At 42.0% G+C, this 19,818-nt stretch overlaps 1 protein-coding gene across 2 annotated transcripts in view; it reads right to left on the bottom strand.

Moving 5' to 3' along the window:
- The window catches only part of dlg5a (discs, large homolog 5a (Drosophila)), a 61,781-nt gene extending 42,525 nt beyond the window's left edge, over window positions 1–19,256 (bottom strand). For both annotated transcript variants that reach the window (XM_061837670.1, XM_061837672.1), the window contains exon 1: window positions 18,426–19,256. In XM_061837670.1, coding sequence (XP_061693654.1) covers window positions 18,426–18,732 — 307 coding nt within the window. In that variant the 5' untranslated portion in view covers window positions 18,733–19,256. The remainder of the gene's footprint in view (window positions 1–18,425) is intronic.
- Window positions 19,257–19,818: the final 562 nt, after the last annotated feature.

The raw sequence follows: 19,818 nt of genomic DNA, 5'->3' as shown, positions 1-19,818 counted from the left end.
TGGAGGTCTGTGTGGATGTCATGTTCTTCTCCAGGTTACAAATTAGTTAATATGCGGTGTACTGCATGTTATCTCAATTGCTTCAAGACAATCAAGTCCAAATAAATTATGGACAGAATTCACAAATTGTAAAAAGACAGTTCCCTCTGAATTTGCCCATGGATGCCCAATTGAAAAATGTACCGTCATGTTGGTTAATAAGTCAAAGTATATCATAGTAATCCACATAAACCATGCAAATAATGTAACATTCTACTGTTAAGAATTTTCAATAACATCATCTTAGACGAGTGTTTTGAGGGCTAAGCAGGGTGTGGACACACCAATAATTGAGAGAAAGATCAGAAAAATCACTAAATGTCTGAATATCGGATGTCTCCAAAAATTATCTTGAGCAACGTATTCAGAAAACGTTTGGGCCATAATATCTCAGAACTATTCCAAATCCTAACTTGCGTCATCAAGACTGAGGTTGGCCACGTAAAAAAGAAAAAAGATCAAAAGCAAATTAGGAAGCAATGTGAAGCTTGTATTGTTGCCAGACAAATATTGAGAAACTGGTTAAATGTTTCTATAATATAGAAACATTGACCAAAATAAAACAAGGAGGAGTTTGCAACTGCAATATAAATATCAGATAAACTAACAAGTAGCCCAGCTTCTTGTATTTCTTCTTCAACTACTACTACTCACTCTTTTTTGTATATTCGGGCAGTTTAGATATGCTGTTCCAACATTACGCCTCTCTAAGGTCAGTCTTGGTATTACGATATACATCTGTTTGTTGGACGACTTGAGACTGTCAACAGAAGTACAGGCCATCTCAACTACACCTCACTGGCTCATACTATAGAAGTAGAGATAAAATATATTTGTGTGAGGTGTGGGGGACTGACATTAAAAAAAAAAAGAAAAAAAGAACAGTGAAGCTGTTAAACACTAGTGTGTACTCAGCTTTAGCCGTCTCCTTTGTGCTTCACACATTTTGTTCTACAATTTATTTTGCATCTGTTGCTTGTGAACAAGATTAAAACAGGCAAATCAGATTTGTTTAATGATAAATAATAGCAGTTGTCTGAAACCTTGTCTGCATTTTAACAAAAACTGACATTTCAAATGGCAGTACTTACCTTCAAACTTGACTTAAATTGCAATGGCACAATATAAATAAGCGCAATGTGGGCAATGGGACATACCATGTACTTACTATCAGTCAATTGTTTTTTTATGTGAATTTAATTATGGAGAATTGGAAGTGCTCAATCCTTTTTGTTTTGTTTTGTTTTTTAGGGGAAGGAGATGGGATTCCAAAAAGATGGCGACCATTTGCCATGTTGCAAAGTAGTCCGATATCACAGGAACAAAAGGCAAACCAGTCTTTGTCACAACCTTAACCTCAAAAGATAACCTTGGAAGAAATTCTGGATGAATTGCAGACAGCAGATGAAATGAATGGACAAAATGTAGCAAGCATATAACAGCGGTATTGCAGTTCCCACTCAGACACAAAGACTTTATCTCATACAACTGATTTCAATACTGATCACTGCCGAGTGATTTAAACTACATAGCCAGAATGGGAATATCACCAGATTAAAAACTCTACAACACTGTGAAACCCAAACAAACAGATTTACCCATAAGTGATGCACTCATGTGTTGTGTCAACTTGTTTATGAAGACCCTGAAGAAAATGGGCTTAACAAGATGAGGCATTAAAATTTCACCATGTTCAGAGGCAATAGTAGAGGATAGGTCGACATAGAATGGGAGATGCTAAATTGTAGTTGAATTTCTGAGGGCGGGGCAGGGGGAGAGACTACTAATGCTTCAGCTCAGAGCAACAGGACTAACCTCTGGATGCCCCATAAAGTCCAGTTTTGCGGGGAGCGTGGCTTTCTGGAGGAAAACTTAAGGGGGATGATTCAGGGTTTTGGAGTTCACACATTTTTGCAAAAACAATTCATCTCAAAACTGGCAACAGACTGCTGTCTCTTACATTATAAATAATACAGCAGCTACTCGCAGTTACTCACGCTCGAGTGTCTCTCGCTGAACCATACGTAGTGTGGACTTGTACATAATATTATAAATCAAACATGCTGTAATATTTGATATTAACTAATGTCTGGCTCATTTCGACAGGAGTTGTGGCTTGTCCCATCATGATACTTAAAGGGGAAATCCAGTGGTTTGCATGAACAATGAATCCAATAGGTCATCTAACATGCACTCTATTTTGACAATGTGATGTTAAATCTTCTCTCATTTAATAGTGTTTTGAGAACATTTTTATTGACAATTCCGAATTTTCAGGGATGCTGCCATTTTCCGAGTCAGTAGTAGCATTAGTCCTCCATCTTCTCGATCAACCGATACTGCTATTTCTTCATCAGATGAGGATAAATCTGAAAAATCAGCGCTGGGCATAAATGGTGTCGAGCGTTTGGAATGGCACGTAACACGTCACATCCGTCCACGGAGGTCATGTGACTTGCGAAAATGGCAGCGCGCCCCCCCCCCCTGAAAATTCTTAATTGTCGATAAAACTCTTGTCAAAAAACGATTAAATGAGCGAGGATTTAATATCACATTGTCAAAATAGGGGCGGCACGGTGGAACAGCTGGTAAAGCGTTGGCCTCACAGTTCTGAGGTCCCGAGTTCAATCCCGGACCCGCCTGTGTGGAGTTTGCATGTTCTCGCCGGGCCTGCGTGGGTTTTCCTCCAGGCGCTCCGGTTTCCTCCCACATTCCAAAAACATTAATTGGACACTCTAAATTGCTTGCAGGTGTGATTGTGAGTGCCCTGTTTGTCTCCATCTGCCCTGTGATTGGCTGGCAACCAGTTTAGGGTGTACCCCACCTCCTGCCTGTTGACAGGTGGGGTAGGCTCCAGCACTCCCTGCGACACTCGTGAGGATAAGCGGCGAAGAAAATGGATGGATGTCAAAATAGGGTACATACTACATGACCTATTGGATACACTGTTCATGCAAACCACTAGATTTCCCCTTTAAAAGCGTGACAATGTATAACGTGAGAAAAACAGATGGATTTGTTTTTTTTTTTTCAAATATCCAGAACAAACTGTTATGGAGATAGCGAGTGAATGTTCATTGATTTCTGTTTTTTTTTTTTTTTTTTTTTGGGGGGGCTCTCTTGGCAGCTCTGCAGTATATCTGTATATCCATATCTCATGAGCTTCAAGACTCTTTTAGATAGCCACTCTTCAGTAAGTACTGAAATATTGTGTTTGACCTCTCTGTACATGTTTGCTTCCCATATTCTATCTGTTAAACAGCACAAACATAAGGTTAATGGCTAGGTCCAACTCCCTCCCCTCCATATCCAATAAGACATGCAATGGGCCTTACTTCTCCTGGGCCAACATTCTGGGCAGTGAGCCAACGTAGCTTCTCTGATGGTGCAAAAAGGGCTGACCATCTGATTTCAGGCGTCCACTATGCTAAGCATAAACATAAAAGACGTCTAAATGTGATGACTCCATGAGCCGGGATTACTGTGCGGCACGCACAGTCCCTGACTCATAGCTGCGTGTTCTTCAGAGCCCCTGGTCAAAACCCACCCACCTCTTTCACTGCAAGGTTTGTAATGCTGTTTGCTCTTTGATGCAAAAGATAAAAATTATCTCCCGCAAATAGACTAACAGTCATGAAGACAAAGTAAGGTCTTCAGCGCAGCAAACATGTCGGAACAACTAAGCTACACCCCTGAGTGCAATCCAGTTTGCTTTATTATCAGCAAGGCGTTATGGGTCTCCATGCTAGAAAATAATCCCTCAGTCGACAAAAGGAAACATCACTTTTGTCCTGAACAGCTTGCCTCTGACCTGGGCTACGTCGAGGGCCAAAGGATGAAAAATGTCTTCAAAGTGTCTGCCAAGCCTCCTGCAGCTCTAAAAGTACAAATGAGAGGTACCAAAGAAGATTGCCTGAGTGGAAGAACCCCTCAAATGGAATTTTGGACAATCTTTCAGACATTCCTTTGATCTTTAATAAGAGCCAGTGTGTTTATTTAGATATCCTTTACAGTGTACACAGATAATACACTCTACGTTTGTAAAAGGTCAATAGTCTGAACAGGTAGAAATATGCTGAAAAGAATTTGTAAAGAGAAGCCTAAACTAAAGCTAATCGCGTTGTATTTTCTTTTATTGACCTTGTCACTGGATCAAGTGGAAACTCCCTAAAGTCTACCCAATATTTCTGACAAGTCTCTTGATATTCTGAACATCTCAGTGATAGGATAACCGCTCATGCTCACACATGGAACAAATACATTTTAGGGTATTTAATTGAAATTTTGCAGATGATTTAATTTTTTACGAGGTTGTTGTGTAAACGAATATCAGTGTTATGTGACCAGAACAACGCAGTCCGAGCATATAACTAATTCTAAAGTCTTTACACCGGCTTCAAGTCAGTTTTAGAATAGATTTTAAAGTTCTGGTACTGGTCTATAAATCATCAAATGTTTTAGGTCCTGAATACATGAGAGAAATGCTAAAGAAATACAAACCCAGTCGGGCTCTGAGATTGACTGACTCAGGTCTAATAATGTTGTCCCAACTCCAAAATAATGCAGTGCAGAGTCAAAAGCAAACATGGTGAAGCAGCATTTGGCTATTAGGCTGCAAAAAAATGGAACAATTTGCCAACAGACGTCACGTCAGCCCCAAGTCTGAGTGTTTTCATATCCACATTAAAACTTTTTTCTCATGCATTTTTGAGTACTTCCACTTTTCAGTGATATTTCTTGCACTAAAAGCTGTTTTAATTGTACTTTTTCAAATGCTTTTAATCATGTATAGCACGTCACGTTACCTTGTGTATGAAATGTACTACACAAATTTGCTTTACTATTCAAACAAAAAGGTACAATGCACTCTGGCGTTTTCCTTCTGACTAAATCTTGCCTTAGCCTTAAAGGTCAAGTGTCATGAAATGGATGATTTTTGGTATATTATTAATGAAAAACCCACAGCCAATATGGTCCCATGTGTTTTTTCACCACAAAACATGATTTTGACGTATACAGCTTTTCGTAACTCCCGCCATCAAAATCCTCTCACAGGATTTGTTTTCGAGAAGAAGCAGGAAGTGACGTACAGGACAGAGGCGCCCTCTACTGGACTCATTTGTTTCCATTAGCTTTACCTCCGGGAAGGTAGCTCGTTGTTCCTTCCTTAGCCAAAATGCCGGCTCATTACATTGCTGAACATTGCTTGAACACTCGGGAGAATGGATTTAGCGTTCATAAGTTTGCAAGAGACCCGGTTCGTTGTGAAAAATGGATTGCACGGGTGCAGAGGATGAGAGCTTCGTGGGTTCCAAATAACAGGTAGGCAGTCATAAACAGAACAGGGCTCGACGGTGTTCAACAATTACTGCGGCGGCTTTGAACATACCCCTAAAAGCCGCATGGCTCGGCTCCACCTCCTCCTTATATGCCACCACAGTGCAGAAAATCAGCCACATCGGCTGAGGCGCTGCGTTTGGCGGTTGCTGCTTCTGCGAAGGCTGCGCATCGCCGCGATGACATCTCCGCCGCGGAAGTGAATCGAACAGGGCCGAGGTTTGGCCGTGATCGCATATCACCTGAATATGGCTCGAAACAATAGTGTAATATTGCCCCAGTAACTTCACTCGGTTGTGTGGCGTTCTCCTTTTCGAAAAGAGCTTCTGTGTCAGACGGAGTGCGTTTGTCTCCCACAGTTAGGGTGCACCGCGTGTTTTCATTTGAAAATGTCCGTGTGACGTCACGGATGCAGGACGCAGCCAATATGGCGACCACTTGGATATCGTAGAATGACACTTCTGCAACTTTGCGCATGGATGACGCGTTCTCCGCTCACATTTATTTTTTCGTATAGACATTGAAGTGAATAATGTTATGTGTATTTTTCATTACAATATCTATTTTAGAATGATTATAGGGATGACACCCGGGCTTTAAGAAGAATAAAAACACGGAATCAGGTGCTGTCATCCCATTTGCTGGTGATTACACTGTGCTTCACACTTGACCTGGAGCTTTGCGTGATGCGGACGGACAAATGGGCGCAGGTGTTGGCTATACAAATTAAGGAGTTGAGAATTAAACAGATGGGAAGCAGACGACATGTGCCAAGAGTGGCAGGGGAAGCTGGATGCCCGTGCTGCAGGAGGAGAGCAAAAGACAGGCAGGATGGAAGAATAGCGTGGGAGGTAATGTAAGGTAGCGGAAGGTCAAAAACCTGTTCATTTCCGTGACATCAAAAGGATAGTAAATATTTATATGCTGGCTCTACAGGAACCAGAAAGAACATGTAAAGTGTTTATTAAGGATACTTGTACTGTGCAGCCTTTTGTTGTGGTCCGCATAAAGGGTGGATAAAAGTCAGGACAGATACTATTCACTAGCCTAAAAAAATTTGGCCGTTTGCACATTTGGCTTGTTTTATATAGTCAGTCAGTAAAAACAAAGCCCTGTTGGATGCATTCCACATGAAATGTACATGGAAAGAGTATAAATGATAATCATTCTATGCTTGCAGCCGCAGTTAATATCTGTTCTAAAGTGGCAACCAGTGCGTCAGGTTCAGCAGAGATCTTACAGCATGATAAAATATGATGCACTCTCACGTCATCAATCAAAAGGAAGCAGGAACAACAACTGCAGATGAAGCGATGGCTTCATATTTGCACTCCCGGCAACAGTGAGGTGAGAGAAAGTCAGGTGGTGGAGGTGGCTGGGTGTGTTGTGGCATCACAGCCCAAACGTGTAAGTGCAGACACAGGGCAGGGGAAAGTGAGGCCAATTCCAGCCTATGTGAGAAATTTAAAGTCAGCAGTCTTGACAGGAGCCTAAGGGTCATAATTCATTCTGTCTTGTCAATGCTTTATAGAGTGGGACAGAAACTGGGAGACAAGACACATGCACATGCGCAATACATACAAAACAATACACACAAACATACACACACAGAGGGTCTATGTCCTCAGTTGCTGTACAGAGCAAACTGCTGAGCAGACACTTTGGGTCTGGGCAACAAAAGGCCTGTTGTCTCGCGTTCCTCTTTGTATCACCCCGCTCTTCTTCTGTGTCATTGGTGTACTCCAAACAAAGTGTAGAAAGCAATGCATCCTCTATCCAAGTCTCTCAAAAACAATGTTGCTGTATTTCCTCAAATAGAGGTCTGCATTGTAAGGCATGCCTCAATACTTGACCCCGTGCTTCAAACAATAAATACTTAACCTGAGATAAATGTCACGCTTCTCTTCCTCTGGACTAACAGGGTGTGCCAGCAATTGCCTTTATCATGACCCTTTATCTCATCACCGTGGACTACTAAATTAATAAAGTGTGAGTGTGTTTCCAATACATGTGTAGGGTTTTTTTTTTCCCCCCAAATCACAATAACGGTATTATATATAGTAATTGTTGTACAATAGAGAGTACTCTTCTCCACTATATATGACTGGAGGTGTCTATTAAATAGTTTATATTTTTAGGTTTATTCAAATTATGTGAAGTGAAAATGTTCTTTAAAACTAAAGAAGGACAAATTCATAGAAATGCAGCAAAATGGCAAAAACAGAGGAAAACTGGACAGCACCAGCAAAGCAAGACTGGAGCAGTCAAGGCTTTTAATGACACTAACTACACATATTGTAAGGTCATCATTAATACTGCACAGTGACGTTTAGAAAAAGGAAGCTTGCACACTTAGGTATTGGAGTTTTGGTTAGCAATAGAGTTCAAAAGGTTGAATAATTAACTATATTGTGTATTAAAGAAAGGGGGAGAAAATCATTCCTGATGAAAAACTGAGGTATTTATTTGGCAACCATTTGTGTTAACTAATTGGGGCACGGCACCTCCAGTATTTGAGGAAATACAATTAAAAAAGTACCACATATATTGTTTTATTTAATTAAGGGTATACAGTGGAATCTCAATAGAACAGACTAATAAAAGTATATGGACAATACAGTAGACTGATAGATCCATTATGACATGGGCACTACGTTAGTGCCCCACATTAACCATTGCCGTCACGTAGGCATGTCTGTTGGAATTTGATTTTTTTTTTTTTGTGTGTAAATCTGTGACCAGGTAATACATCAGGCCCATCCGCTGCCTCTGTTACACTACAGCGGCCAGTTCTGGAACTAAAAAACTGTGTCAATGGCAGTTTAAGTGGCCAATGGAAATATTTATGGACATTGCTCAGTGCACAATGGTCCATTTTATCCGATATTCATTATAACGGGGACTGTTTTATTGAGATTCCACTGCATATTCCCTTATGCCTTTTAAAAAAAAAAAAGTAATTACTGTGCCTACTTGTGATCACTTAATTTATGTATTATGTTTTTACTACACTGCACACGTGCTGGCCAAAGCTGACAAACCAGACGCACTATCTACGATGAATTAAAACAAAATCCTGATGCAAAAACATTGTTTGCTTCTTTAGATTCTATTCAATTATGTCATTGTGTATTTTAATACGATACAGTGCTATTTTCTGATGGAATATTTTCATTTTTTTTCTTTTAGCGGCTGGAACAGATTAATGGCATCTAATTCATTTTAATGGGGAAGTTATTTAAGAAACATCCAAGGGTATGGAATGAATTAAACTTGTAAGTGAAGGTACCACCATACAGAACATGAAGAAACTGAATTATTTCAAATAAGGTTCAGGGTGGTGCCGAGTGTATCCTCGCCACGATGGAGAAGAGGGGGGGAGCGCCCTAACTGCCGTAAACAAGCAAGAGACATATGGTAAATAGGAGGCCAACTCTCATCTTTTTTTTTCCCCCCTCTACGTGGTCAACCAGAACTGCCTCACGATTGACATTTAAATAGACATTGCTCCAACTTGTGAACGTATCGATCATTTTTTTTTGTTTTTGTTTTTTTTGAAGCCCTAAAAATCCTTAGTGTAAAGCCTACTTCATATATTCTTGAACAACTTTTAACAGCTTCAACATACAGTAACACACAGTACAGTAGAAGTAAACATTATGTACATTTCATTCCATGTAATGTTTTGATTCCGAGCCCACCTCTTCTATCTTTGTTTTTGTCTAGGAAGAGGTTTTTTTTTTTTTTTTTTTTTTCAACAAAAATCACAACATGCACTCAAAAATCTCTCAATCTCACAAATTACAGTCAATATTTTATGAAAAAAAAATCTGCAATGCATTGAATCCACAATAGCTGAACCGTGATGAAGCATGGTTATATCAAAATGGTTGGGGAGGGGGGGCGAATCCGGATGAGGAAAAGATTCGAGAAACTAACGGGCATCAGAAAGACTGAACGCCCTATCCTTCCCAGCTGAATTCTGCTGCCCTCTGCTAGAAGCGTGGTTTACATCACTGTCACGTGGCACAGTATGTGCGCGCGCGTCTGTGTGTGTAGGTCCATCTTCAGGTCAGTAGCAAGCCAGGCTGCATTATCAGCTTGCAGCGGTTTGAATAAATATGAATATGATTATATTTACTCGGAGGAAGAGGATGTGCTGAATGACTCTTGTGGCCTGTGGTTTAATTAGAGAGTTTGTCAAGGAGGGGGGAAAAGACCCGAGACACACACAGTCCTCCAGTATTCTGACGCACGGCATGAAGGGCTGAATAATGAATGACCTGTTTGGATGTTTGTCTCCAGCGAGCATGTTAAGGGTTTGGTGGGGCCTAGCAATCAGAATTTTGAAAAGGTTTTCAGACAGCATGGCACTTTGGAGATTGAAGTTTGTTCGCCCATCTACTATGAGACACGAAAGGTCTTTTCAAAGAAGAGAACATCTTACAGTCAAGTGAAGTGTCACGGGCAATATTACCCTGTTTTGAGACATATTTAGATGATATGCGGACCACTTCTATCTAACAACAGACTCCCAGACAGTAAGTATAAGCCAGCCCGGCCGAAGCCGTGTTTGTCCGCAAGGCACGCCGCGGAAGCCTTCGCCAGCGAGCCCGACGCGGAAGCCGTCCGACGCGCACATGGACACATTTAGCACCCCTGTTATACGTACACTGATCTTTTGTTACGCTATGAGAGACGGATTATGTAGTCCCCCCCCAAACTATTGTTTTTTTTATATTAGCTGTATACACACCTACCTGTCATTTGGAACTCACAAACCTCTCGTTCTTTGCACCCGTGCAATCCATTTTTCCCGACAAACCGGGTCTCTTGGAAACTTATGAAGGGTAAATCCATCCTCCCGAGTTTTCAAGCAGTGTACAGCAATGCAACGAGTCGGCACATTGGCTAACACGAAAGAACAGCGAGCTACCTTCCGGAGGTAAAACTAATAGAAACAAACAAGTCCACTTGAGGGTGGCCCTGCCATGTACATCACTTCCTGCTTCTTCCCGAAAACAAATCCCTCGAGAGGATTTTCAAAAGCCATATTTCAAAATTATCTTTAGTGATGAAAAAAAACAGATGGGTCCATGCCTGCTGCCGTTTTTCATTAATAACATAGTAAAAATCATCCATTTCATGACAGTGGCACTTTAAATACATATTTGTTAATAATCCATGTGTCAGTCAATTATCGACTGCTTGCCTTGTTCATCTCAAATTATCTGACTGATCCACTGACAAACGGAAATGCCGTTCATCATGTATGGATATGTCAGTGCGCAAATACAAAAACGCAAACAAAAAAAATTTGTGGTGGGTGTTTATTTTAAAAAAAAAAAAAAAAAAAAGGCTGCAAGATTGTAAAGAACAAAACATACAGTAAGACCAATTAAACAATGTAAAACAAAGTTTGTGCATCGTGACTAATTCTCTCTGCACCTCCTGGTGTGCTTGATGTGCCACGATTTATCTACCTATAGTGTCCATCACTTAGGTCACTCGTAAGTCGAGGTGCCATTCTCTTTTTGCCGAGCATTTTCCTCTAACAATCAATGACTCAATAACTGCCCAAGGACCTATTTCAGATCCAGACACCTGACTTTGGGCTGGAGATCGGGTATACTGTACTTGGGAACGGTCACCAGGCAACCAGAGGGCACATACTGTAAATGCAATCATTCATTCATATATATATATACAGCTATGAATAATTTTAAGTCTGCACAATGTTCCTAAAATGCTCTAAAACGTGGTCAAAACCAACCCAGTCACGGGGCCAACATGCAAACTGTTTCATTGTGCCGCCGACACTTATAGCCACATAATTTTGCTGACAAAGGCGATAGAGTGTGCGCATCTGTAGTTGACTCCATGCAATCTCACACAGCGCATGCATGTGCGTGCATGCAGGCTCAGTCGGCAAAGAATGAGAACAGACAGCAGTCATGCGAGCCCGACGAGCAGAGAGCAGGTCGCTATCAGTGGGACTCATCACACACATTTAGTCTCCGCGCTTCGCACACGCCGCACCATCGCACGCAGCTGAGGCGACGAAGAGATGAGGCTCCGGAAAGGTTGCGTTCCGATATAGACTGGGAGTGCCCAGAGGCTGTCTCTTTGCTCTCTCCCTCTCAAGTGCACTTAAAAGGCAGTAATCGCATCAACCCTATCGCTTCAGCAATGATAATTAGAATAACACTAAAGAAAAGAAAAAAAAAAGGGAAAAAATAACCCAACGCTCGAGTCGGAACACGGGTAGCCAAGGAGAGTGTGGCGGCAGAAGCAGAGGGCTGTAAAGGCGCGATAATAGCGTGTCTTACACCAACAGTTTACGAAACACAGGGCCTAATCCTCTCTTGAATAACTACAGGCTGAGACGCACTATGTACACCCTCTCGCCTTGTACACAGCAGGTCAATGGACTCAAAGCACATTATTGTGCCCTTAGGCGTACAATGATACTGTAAGTCAAAGGTAGGCTCTTACTCTGGCAGCCTTCAATTCTACTGCCTTTGGAATATCCCTGAGCCCGCTTTAGCCCGATGGCGGAGATCCATGCAGGAACTGAAAAGTAACTGAGGTTGCAAAGGGGTGGAAATTTTCAGTATATTTCCAGAAAGTTTCTGGTAAAGTTCCAGAGACCTTGGTGTAAATTTCCATGGGAAGTTAAAACAAAGGGTTAGGGAAATATTCCAATGGAGGGTGAATCAAAAGGCATCATATTCAAGCTTAAACACTTTTGTCGTAAGTGGACATCCATGCACAAGCAATCAAAATGTAGTTAAAATGCATGACACTTCAAAAAATTTATCTGTAACATTCACCCAATATAAAACATATGTGTTTTTAAATGCTTTGCTCATCCAAGTTAAGTGAGACGCAGCCCTCTTAAGGCCAAACCATGCTGATGTCACGACGGCTCTCCCTCAGGTGCTTTCCCTTTATACTCAACCGCAACACTCGGGCGCAGTTTTAAAAATGTGCTGGAGTTCCTTCAAGTTAGAGGTGTCGTTACACCTGTAATAAGCTAGCACGTCACAGGGGGAAGTTCCCTCGGGACATTTTGGTCATTTCAGGTAGCCGTTTTTACTTACATTCCGTAACGGAACAAAGCAACAACAATGGCGATTGTGGAATAGTGTCTCCTTGAACAAATGGACTTAAATGACCAGATGATATGTTCAAGTATGCTGCAAAATCAATAAAGGCAGTGGCGTAGGTGGTATGTTGAGCTGGCAGGAACAGTGACGAGCTCATCACAGCATGTGACTAAAATAGATGAATCACGACAAATGTGATCCCCGGCTTTCTCCACGCAGCAACTTTTTTTGATGTGGGCATGTCAAGTTACGTAGACGTGTCGCACATGGCAATGCAATGCGCACGTTGTCAAACCTGCAATTGCAGTTAGCATAGCCGACCTGAGCTGGTAGCCAGTCAGTTGCAGGGCACATAATCGACAACCATTCACCATTTTACATTTTTCCAGTCTACTCTCTTTTTGGGAAACGCTTTCAGGAAATGCACACTTCATTTTCAACACTTAATACATTCAAAATAAAATCAGTTTATTTTAGTGAGGATTAAGCAAAAACATATATATTTACCAACTCAATTTGAAATCATTTTTTTAACCATTAAATCTCATCGACTGTGTAGAGATACAAATTAAATCTACAACTGTCAACATAAGGTAATATCATGACTATTTTTTAATCGCCTACTATAGGTACTTAGACCATATTGAAATACCCCACACACGGTCAAGGGTAGATGCAGCCGCTGCTGCACGTTCAATCATGTTACTGAACAAAGTGCTCCTGCCACAACGCATGCTGTGTCAATCAGCAAAGAGACTGGCTAACCGGTTAGCCATTTAAATTGCAGTGTGACAAGGTTTCCCAAAAATTACACTGTTAAGAATCTGGTTGAAACAGGCACTTCGACCAGAGTACAATATCCATCCATCATCTGGGATGGATCTCACAGGGGTCACAGGAGTGCTGGAGCCAATCCCAGCTATCTTCGGGGAGGCGCTGGGTCACACCCTGAACTCATTGCCAGCCAATTGGAGGGCACATGTAAAACAACCATTCGCACTTAGAATGACACAGTCACCGTGATTTGACAGGCACGTATGCGCTCGCGCTCCATCTGACTCGCAAATATAACCCTAACCCTAACCCAAGTACAAATATATAGGTATTGAAAGACATCACTTATTTTGTGTAGTCTTGACCCATGTTCCCTCTAAATTGCGCACTTGTTGCACACAAGAACTGATCCAGCACAGTGAACCACAGCCTGACGTCTTTTTTTTTTTTTTTTTTTTTTTTTAAAAACACGGAAGCACACGGTCTCCAATGAGCTGCTGCTCAGCCTACTTCTACTTCCTAGTTTATCTGACACCACCCCCCTCCGCTCTTAAAGGGGTACACTTGTAATTACAAACAGAACACACACCCGCAACTTTATATCTGCAGGTATGACTGGTGGACCACAACCATAACTTTATATCTGTATGCATTACTGGCCACACCTGTACATTTATTTAATTTAAAGTCTTCAATTAATGCATCTTTTTGGGATGTGTGGGGAAAAAAAACAGAGTGCCCGGAGAAAACCCACGCAGGCACAAGGAGAGCATGTCCTGTGTCGTCCCCAGAACATTTAGAAATTATAAATCCACAGAAGATGGTGGCCATATTATAGATATATATATATATATATATATATATATATATATATAGCTGAACCTCCCATTCCCATTACTGTGTTAAATGATAAAAGCCATTTTCTATCAGGTTACTTGATTAATTGATGGGAAGGAGAAAAAAAAAAAAAAAAAAAAAAAAAAAAAAATCAAGAGAATACCCTATTTTCAAAATGTCCCAAAACTGGAGCCCTACTCGAAATAGCATGTGGTTTTGATGGTAGAAACACACCAATAGCCAGTATGTTGTGCCCAGTGGAAAAGGGGCCATTGGGAGTCCCAGAAAGTGACCAGAGTCACAAAATGAACCCTTTTGAGGGACAAAAACTGCAAAAAGAATCTCCAAATTGCCGAGACAAGGCTACAAGTCAGATCACGGACAATGTTGGCAGCTGCATTGAAAAATGAACAGTATTTCAGGATCAGTGCTAATCCGCAGTGGCAACAATCAATGTGAGAGGTATTACGGCTTCGGGGAGGATTGGTGGTAGCAGACCTAAACGTTTCAAACAAAGCTTCCCCTATGCCAAAATGGATGGAGTGGGAAGTATCTACATCTACTGCTTACATGCGGGTCTCTGGGCCCATCCAGCTTAGAGGCATGATGCCAGTATTGACTAATCCAGTAGCAAACCTAGACGGGAGCTCACACACGGTTTCCTTGTGTGAGGCACAACTACAGACGAAATACACTTTCATTATGGCGTGGATTTATTGCGGTGCTGAAGGTAACTCTTGTTGATGCTCACGAGCGTGCGCACACAGACTCTCCATTTGCGGCAGGTCGACATGTTACAGTGGTACGCCCGTTGTCATAGAAACAAGTCGGCAGACCTAATGCGCCATGACCGCGCACGCCACCGACGGCAAACTTGATGCTCATGTTGTTGAACTGATGCTGAGAACTGCGCCGCACACTGCACGATAATGCCTTGTCAACAAAGAGTCCTTCCACGTTAATCATAGGTAAGGCCAGTGGGAATATGCGCGTTTGTTTTTCAGCAAATATACTTTTGGAATGTAAAATCTTCAGGGCTTGATTTGAGACTGGGACCTCTCCACTGTGAAACAGGTGCGCTCAACAACTATGATGCTCATGAGCAGCTAAAGTATTGATACATCAGTTGCATACACAATTTTGCCGAGCAGAGGCTAAATACACTATTAAAACAAATTCTTAAATATCTGTACTGTAATACATATAAAACAAAAATCTTCAAAGTTTTAAATTGTTAGTCATATTATAGGGTGAATAACTTCTCTTTATGCTTAGATTTCATGTAAAATGTGAACATGTTGCGTATAACATTGCTTGCACAACTGTTTTATAATGATGGGGTCTGGTCACAAAAGTGGCCTCGTGGTTGGTTTTCTGGGTTCAGATCTCAGCTCTAACAATTTAGTCTTCAATGTTTTTGGGTCCCGGATAAAACCATTGCAAGCATTGGGAAGTCAACACAGGAAATTCAAATTCGGATGCAACTATAAATACTGACAACGGAAACTTGGTTCACAAAATTAATTCATTCAGAGACTCTGCTCACAAACCAAAATGGCGCTTGTCAAACAAACCATCTTTTCAGATTAAAATGAACGGAAATAAAAGGAATATTTTCAAGCAGCAGACCCAAGTTGCCTTCACCCTCAGCTGTGGTATAAATGAAGACGACGACAATACTTCCAACATACTATGTCTACCTTTGTACGCCAAGTCTTATCTTCATCTGTACGTCCTTTGAGGTAAAATTATTATTGTTGTTGTATGCAGGATAGACAAAGAATGGGGTGAAAGGATGAAGTGGAAAGGTTCTTTTTGATCAACTTGTGACCCAAAAACATTTGGAGTCTGGTCTTTTGCTGGTGGCACTGGGCAACAACTGGTTACCTCATGGTTCTGACCGTTTGAAGCCAAATATTATGGGAAAGCTATTTTCTTAATAAAAACGAATAACAAATTATCCTTGTCGCACTTGTTGAATTTTGTTCATATTGTAACGCACACATTCATATTTTCTTGAATAAATCATAGAATTTTCAACACTGTTGACTTCTTGGGCTCCTAGACCACCCGGTGGCGCAATAGAACAAATGATACGCCATGAAGGTTGACCCATGTGCAAACCATCCATCCATCCATTTTCTTAGCCGCTTATCCTCACGAGGGTCATGGGAGCGCCGGTGCCTATCCCAGCTCTCAACGGGCAGGAGGCAGGTTACACCCTGAACTGGTTGCCAGCCAATCGCCGGACACATCCATAGAGGACAGCGAGGAGGCTCCTCCGTACATGGAAGCGTATTGCTGCCACACGTAAACCTCTGCGAGAGACAGTTTCTTTTCTTTTTTTAAATACGCATTGTTCTCAAATGAGTCAACTTTGAGTTTTAGATACTAATTGGTAATTTGAGATTAAGAATAATTCCTACCTGAAATGAACTGATCGCTACACAGACGTATTTGGTTGGGCAACAGCTATCACGTTTAATTGCCGAAATACATCAATATTTTCTGGTCTTTTCAGCTTGTATTCCATAGAATATCTGTCTCGTCTGTTGTGACAACCAACAGCACAACAGGTCTCGGGTATTGCAAATATTCTCCTCTGGTTCAATGTCTCCCACAATGTCGAGCAGCTTTGTTTGACCGGCAATATGGCGCCGTGAAAATGGTGACGTCACATGCACGAGCTCCATACCGTATTATATATGCAGTGGGTGGCCGGACCGAGTTTATTTTGTTCCATGACAATGCTTGACACTCAAAAAACTCAAATCTCAAATCATCTACCCACTTTAAAATAAATGGAAATTACATTTGTGCATTTCAGCCCCCCCCCCCTCCCCAAAAAAAGTATTTATATTTCTTAAAAAAATTTTGGTGTATTGTACTTAAAAACATGCAGCCACATCAGTAACTACAATGTAACAAATTAAACAATTTGTGTATCATAAGTGCGCAGCTCTGTTATGTCGCTTTTGGTCATCCGGGGGAGTAAGAGTATACATTATACCGATATAAGTAAAGTAGAACTGCTTAGTAAGATGTACTAGTATTAATTGTTTTTCACAGATGATAAAGAATATATGCCTGCGAGTACTGGTGTCACTATACATGTGTGGCTCCACTATTGGTGGTTAAATATCGACTGTTTAAAGGGTCATAACACTGGGACATCGATGCTATTTGTAGGGATTGAGCCAACTAATTGACTTTATGATTTTACATCAAAGTTTAGAGCTGGAAATCAATTGTTAATCATTTTTGGAATCACGTCATTCAATTGGACAATGTACAGAGGACTGATGCTCTCACAGGACAATAACACTCAGTGGAGCAGCGACAGTTTATCCATCTGTACGAGTAAAAGTAATAGAAAGTATAGACAGTACCTAGTGAGTGGGTAGCACGGTGGATTAGCTGGTAAAGCGTTGGCCTCACAGTTCTGAGGACCTGGGTTCGATCCGAGTCCTACCTGTGTGGCGTTTGCATGTTCTCCACATGCCAGCGTGGGTTTTCTCCGGGCACTCCGGTTTTCTCCCACATCCCCAAAACATGCAACATTAATTGGACACTAAATTGCCCCTAGGTGTGATTGTGAGTGCCACTTGTTTGTCTCTATGTGCCTGGCGATTGGCTGGCAACCAGTTCAAGATGTACCCTGCCTCCTGCCCGTTGATAGCTGGGATAAGCTCCAGCACTCCCTGTGACCCTTGTGAGGATAAGCGGCAAAGAAGATGGATGAACTGAGTGTGATCATTTTGGAGATGTCAACCACCACGTTTACCATAAGTTATTATCAGCATTAAGGTAGCAGACTAAAGCTAAGGTATACGATTGTTTGATTCTTTTGGTTTTATTAGTTTGGCAGGAAACTTAAACTTGTAGCAGCATAAAATATTTTGAAGCCTCTTTTCTTTTTGTTTAGGGAGTTGAGTTCAGTGCCAGAGTGCACTTGTATCTCAAGTTGCTTGCAAGTAACGGCAAAAGAGAAAAATTTGCCAAACAATGGCTCCGATCTCAAAACTCTGATTGGGTAGCTTGTACTGTACCTCGAGGCAGCACTTTACATATTACCCTTGCAGTTGGTTATCAGCATTACTTTGGAAAACTGTGGCAAGCTTTGACTGCTCCTATAAAAAGGAGGCGGTGGGCTGCATCTGGCCCAGGAGCTTCAGGTTTGACACCTGTAAGAGCCCAGGATGGAAAATGGATTGATTCCGATTTGGCAAGAAACCCAAACCACATCCTTTGCTAGAGCGTTGTTGCACTGGACCGCCCAGGTCACTTCCGAAGCAAAAGCCCCCTCCCTGCATGCAAAGGGAGTCTTACCGGTGTTGTGGTCCACGGGCCCGCCACCGTTGTTGCCGCCGAACAGGGCAGCGTGCAGGTCGGGGTACGCCTTCTCCAGGGCCACGCACAGGTCCAGGAAATGGTCGCTCTCCTTGTTCGTCAGCATCTTCAGCAGCAGCTCCACTTTCTCGGCGCTGGACGAGCAGTTCTGATCCAGCTCGAAGCGGTCGAGTTGGCTGAGGGCGCCCGAGACGACGAGCAACTCAACGACTCGGTCGGCGTCCGTGATGGACTCCACTAAGTTCTGGTGGCACTGCTCGAGCAACTCTTTGTGCTTTGGCTCCATTGCTGCTGCTGCTGCTGCTACTACTACGCGCGGTGGTGGTGGCGGCGGCGATAGTAGTTGTCCCCCCCACCCGCCCACCTTAGCTTCACCAAAGCTAACGCCGCCGAATAACCGTAAGCGTTCAAAAGTACCGAGAGATTATGGAACTTAAGTAAGTTCGCCGGAGCCGCCGCGCCATCGGGAGGGCAGTGTTTATAGCATAGTGGTGGGAAAGGCGCAAGGAGCCATATTGGTTGCCCGGGGCTGTTGACTGCACTAAACAGCAATACATTGTCCCATCTTACTCGCGTGTGGCGATTCACGTCGTCTTCCGCCTCCTTTCCGAGTAGCGACACATTTCTCTCCGCCTCTCGGTCTTCCCGAGAAGCGTTCGACGCGCCCTCGGACGGCTCAACTGCTCGAGGAAATGGAAAGGAGAGGAGAGGGGGGGGCGAAAAAAGTCATAGAACTCCGCCGCTGAGCCTCAGCGCCACTGTATCCTCCGCCATGTCTGGCAACTCAGCAGCTGCTGTCCGCTGTCAATCAACGAGCCGTCCAATGCCGTATATGGGCAACGGGAGGCGGGGAAATGGGGAAAACCCGCCCACTTGTTCAATGGGCGTGAACGTGACCTCACATTACGTTGAAAAAAATGTAAATGAGGACAGATACGTGCACGGTGGCTTCAAATTCTGTGGAAATGAAAATATTTTTCACAACCGAACCATCTGAAGGACTGTTTTAGTTGCACATAAAAGCAAAGGATGAAGATTCGTTTAAACTATCACATCATGTTTACAAATGTTGACATTCATTTAGACCAATTTAAATTGTCTCTTTTTTTTTTTACAATTAAATTAATGAAACTTTAGAGAAGACTGTTTGAGTTGCACATAATAAAATACTTTCAATAATTAAAAAAATGTTGAATACCGACAAATATTCATAGAATAATTCATACGAACATATATTCATCTATTTACGATTTAAGAAAACCTCTCAAAGACCCACAAAGTGGCCCATTAAATTCAAGATTCTAAAAAGTAGAATTAGCAATAATTTATTATCTATGTAACATGACTGCGAATATCCAAATATGTAGTTTTA

This window comes from Syngnathoides biaculeatus, chromosome 12, assembly GCF_019802595.1.
Source record: "Syngnathoides biaculeatus isolate LvHL_M chromosome 12, ASM1980259v1, whole genome shotgun sequence".
In the NCBI taxonomy this organism is placed as follows: Eukaryota; Metazoa; Chordata; class Actinopteri; order Syngnathiformes; family Syngnathidae; genus Syngnathoides; species Syngnathoides biaculeatus.
This window is presented reverse-complemented; position numbering and strand designations above follow the sequence as displayed.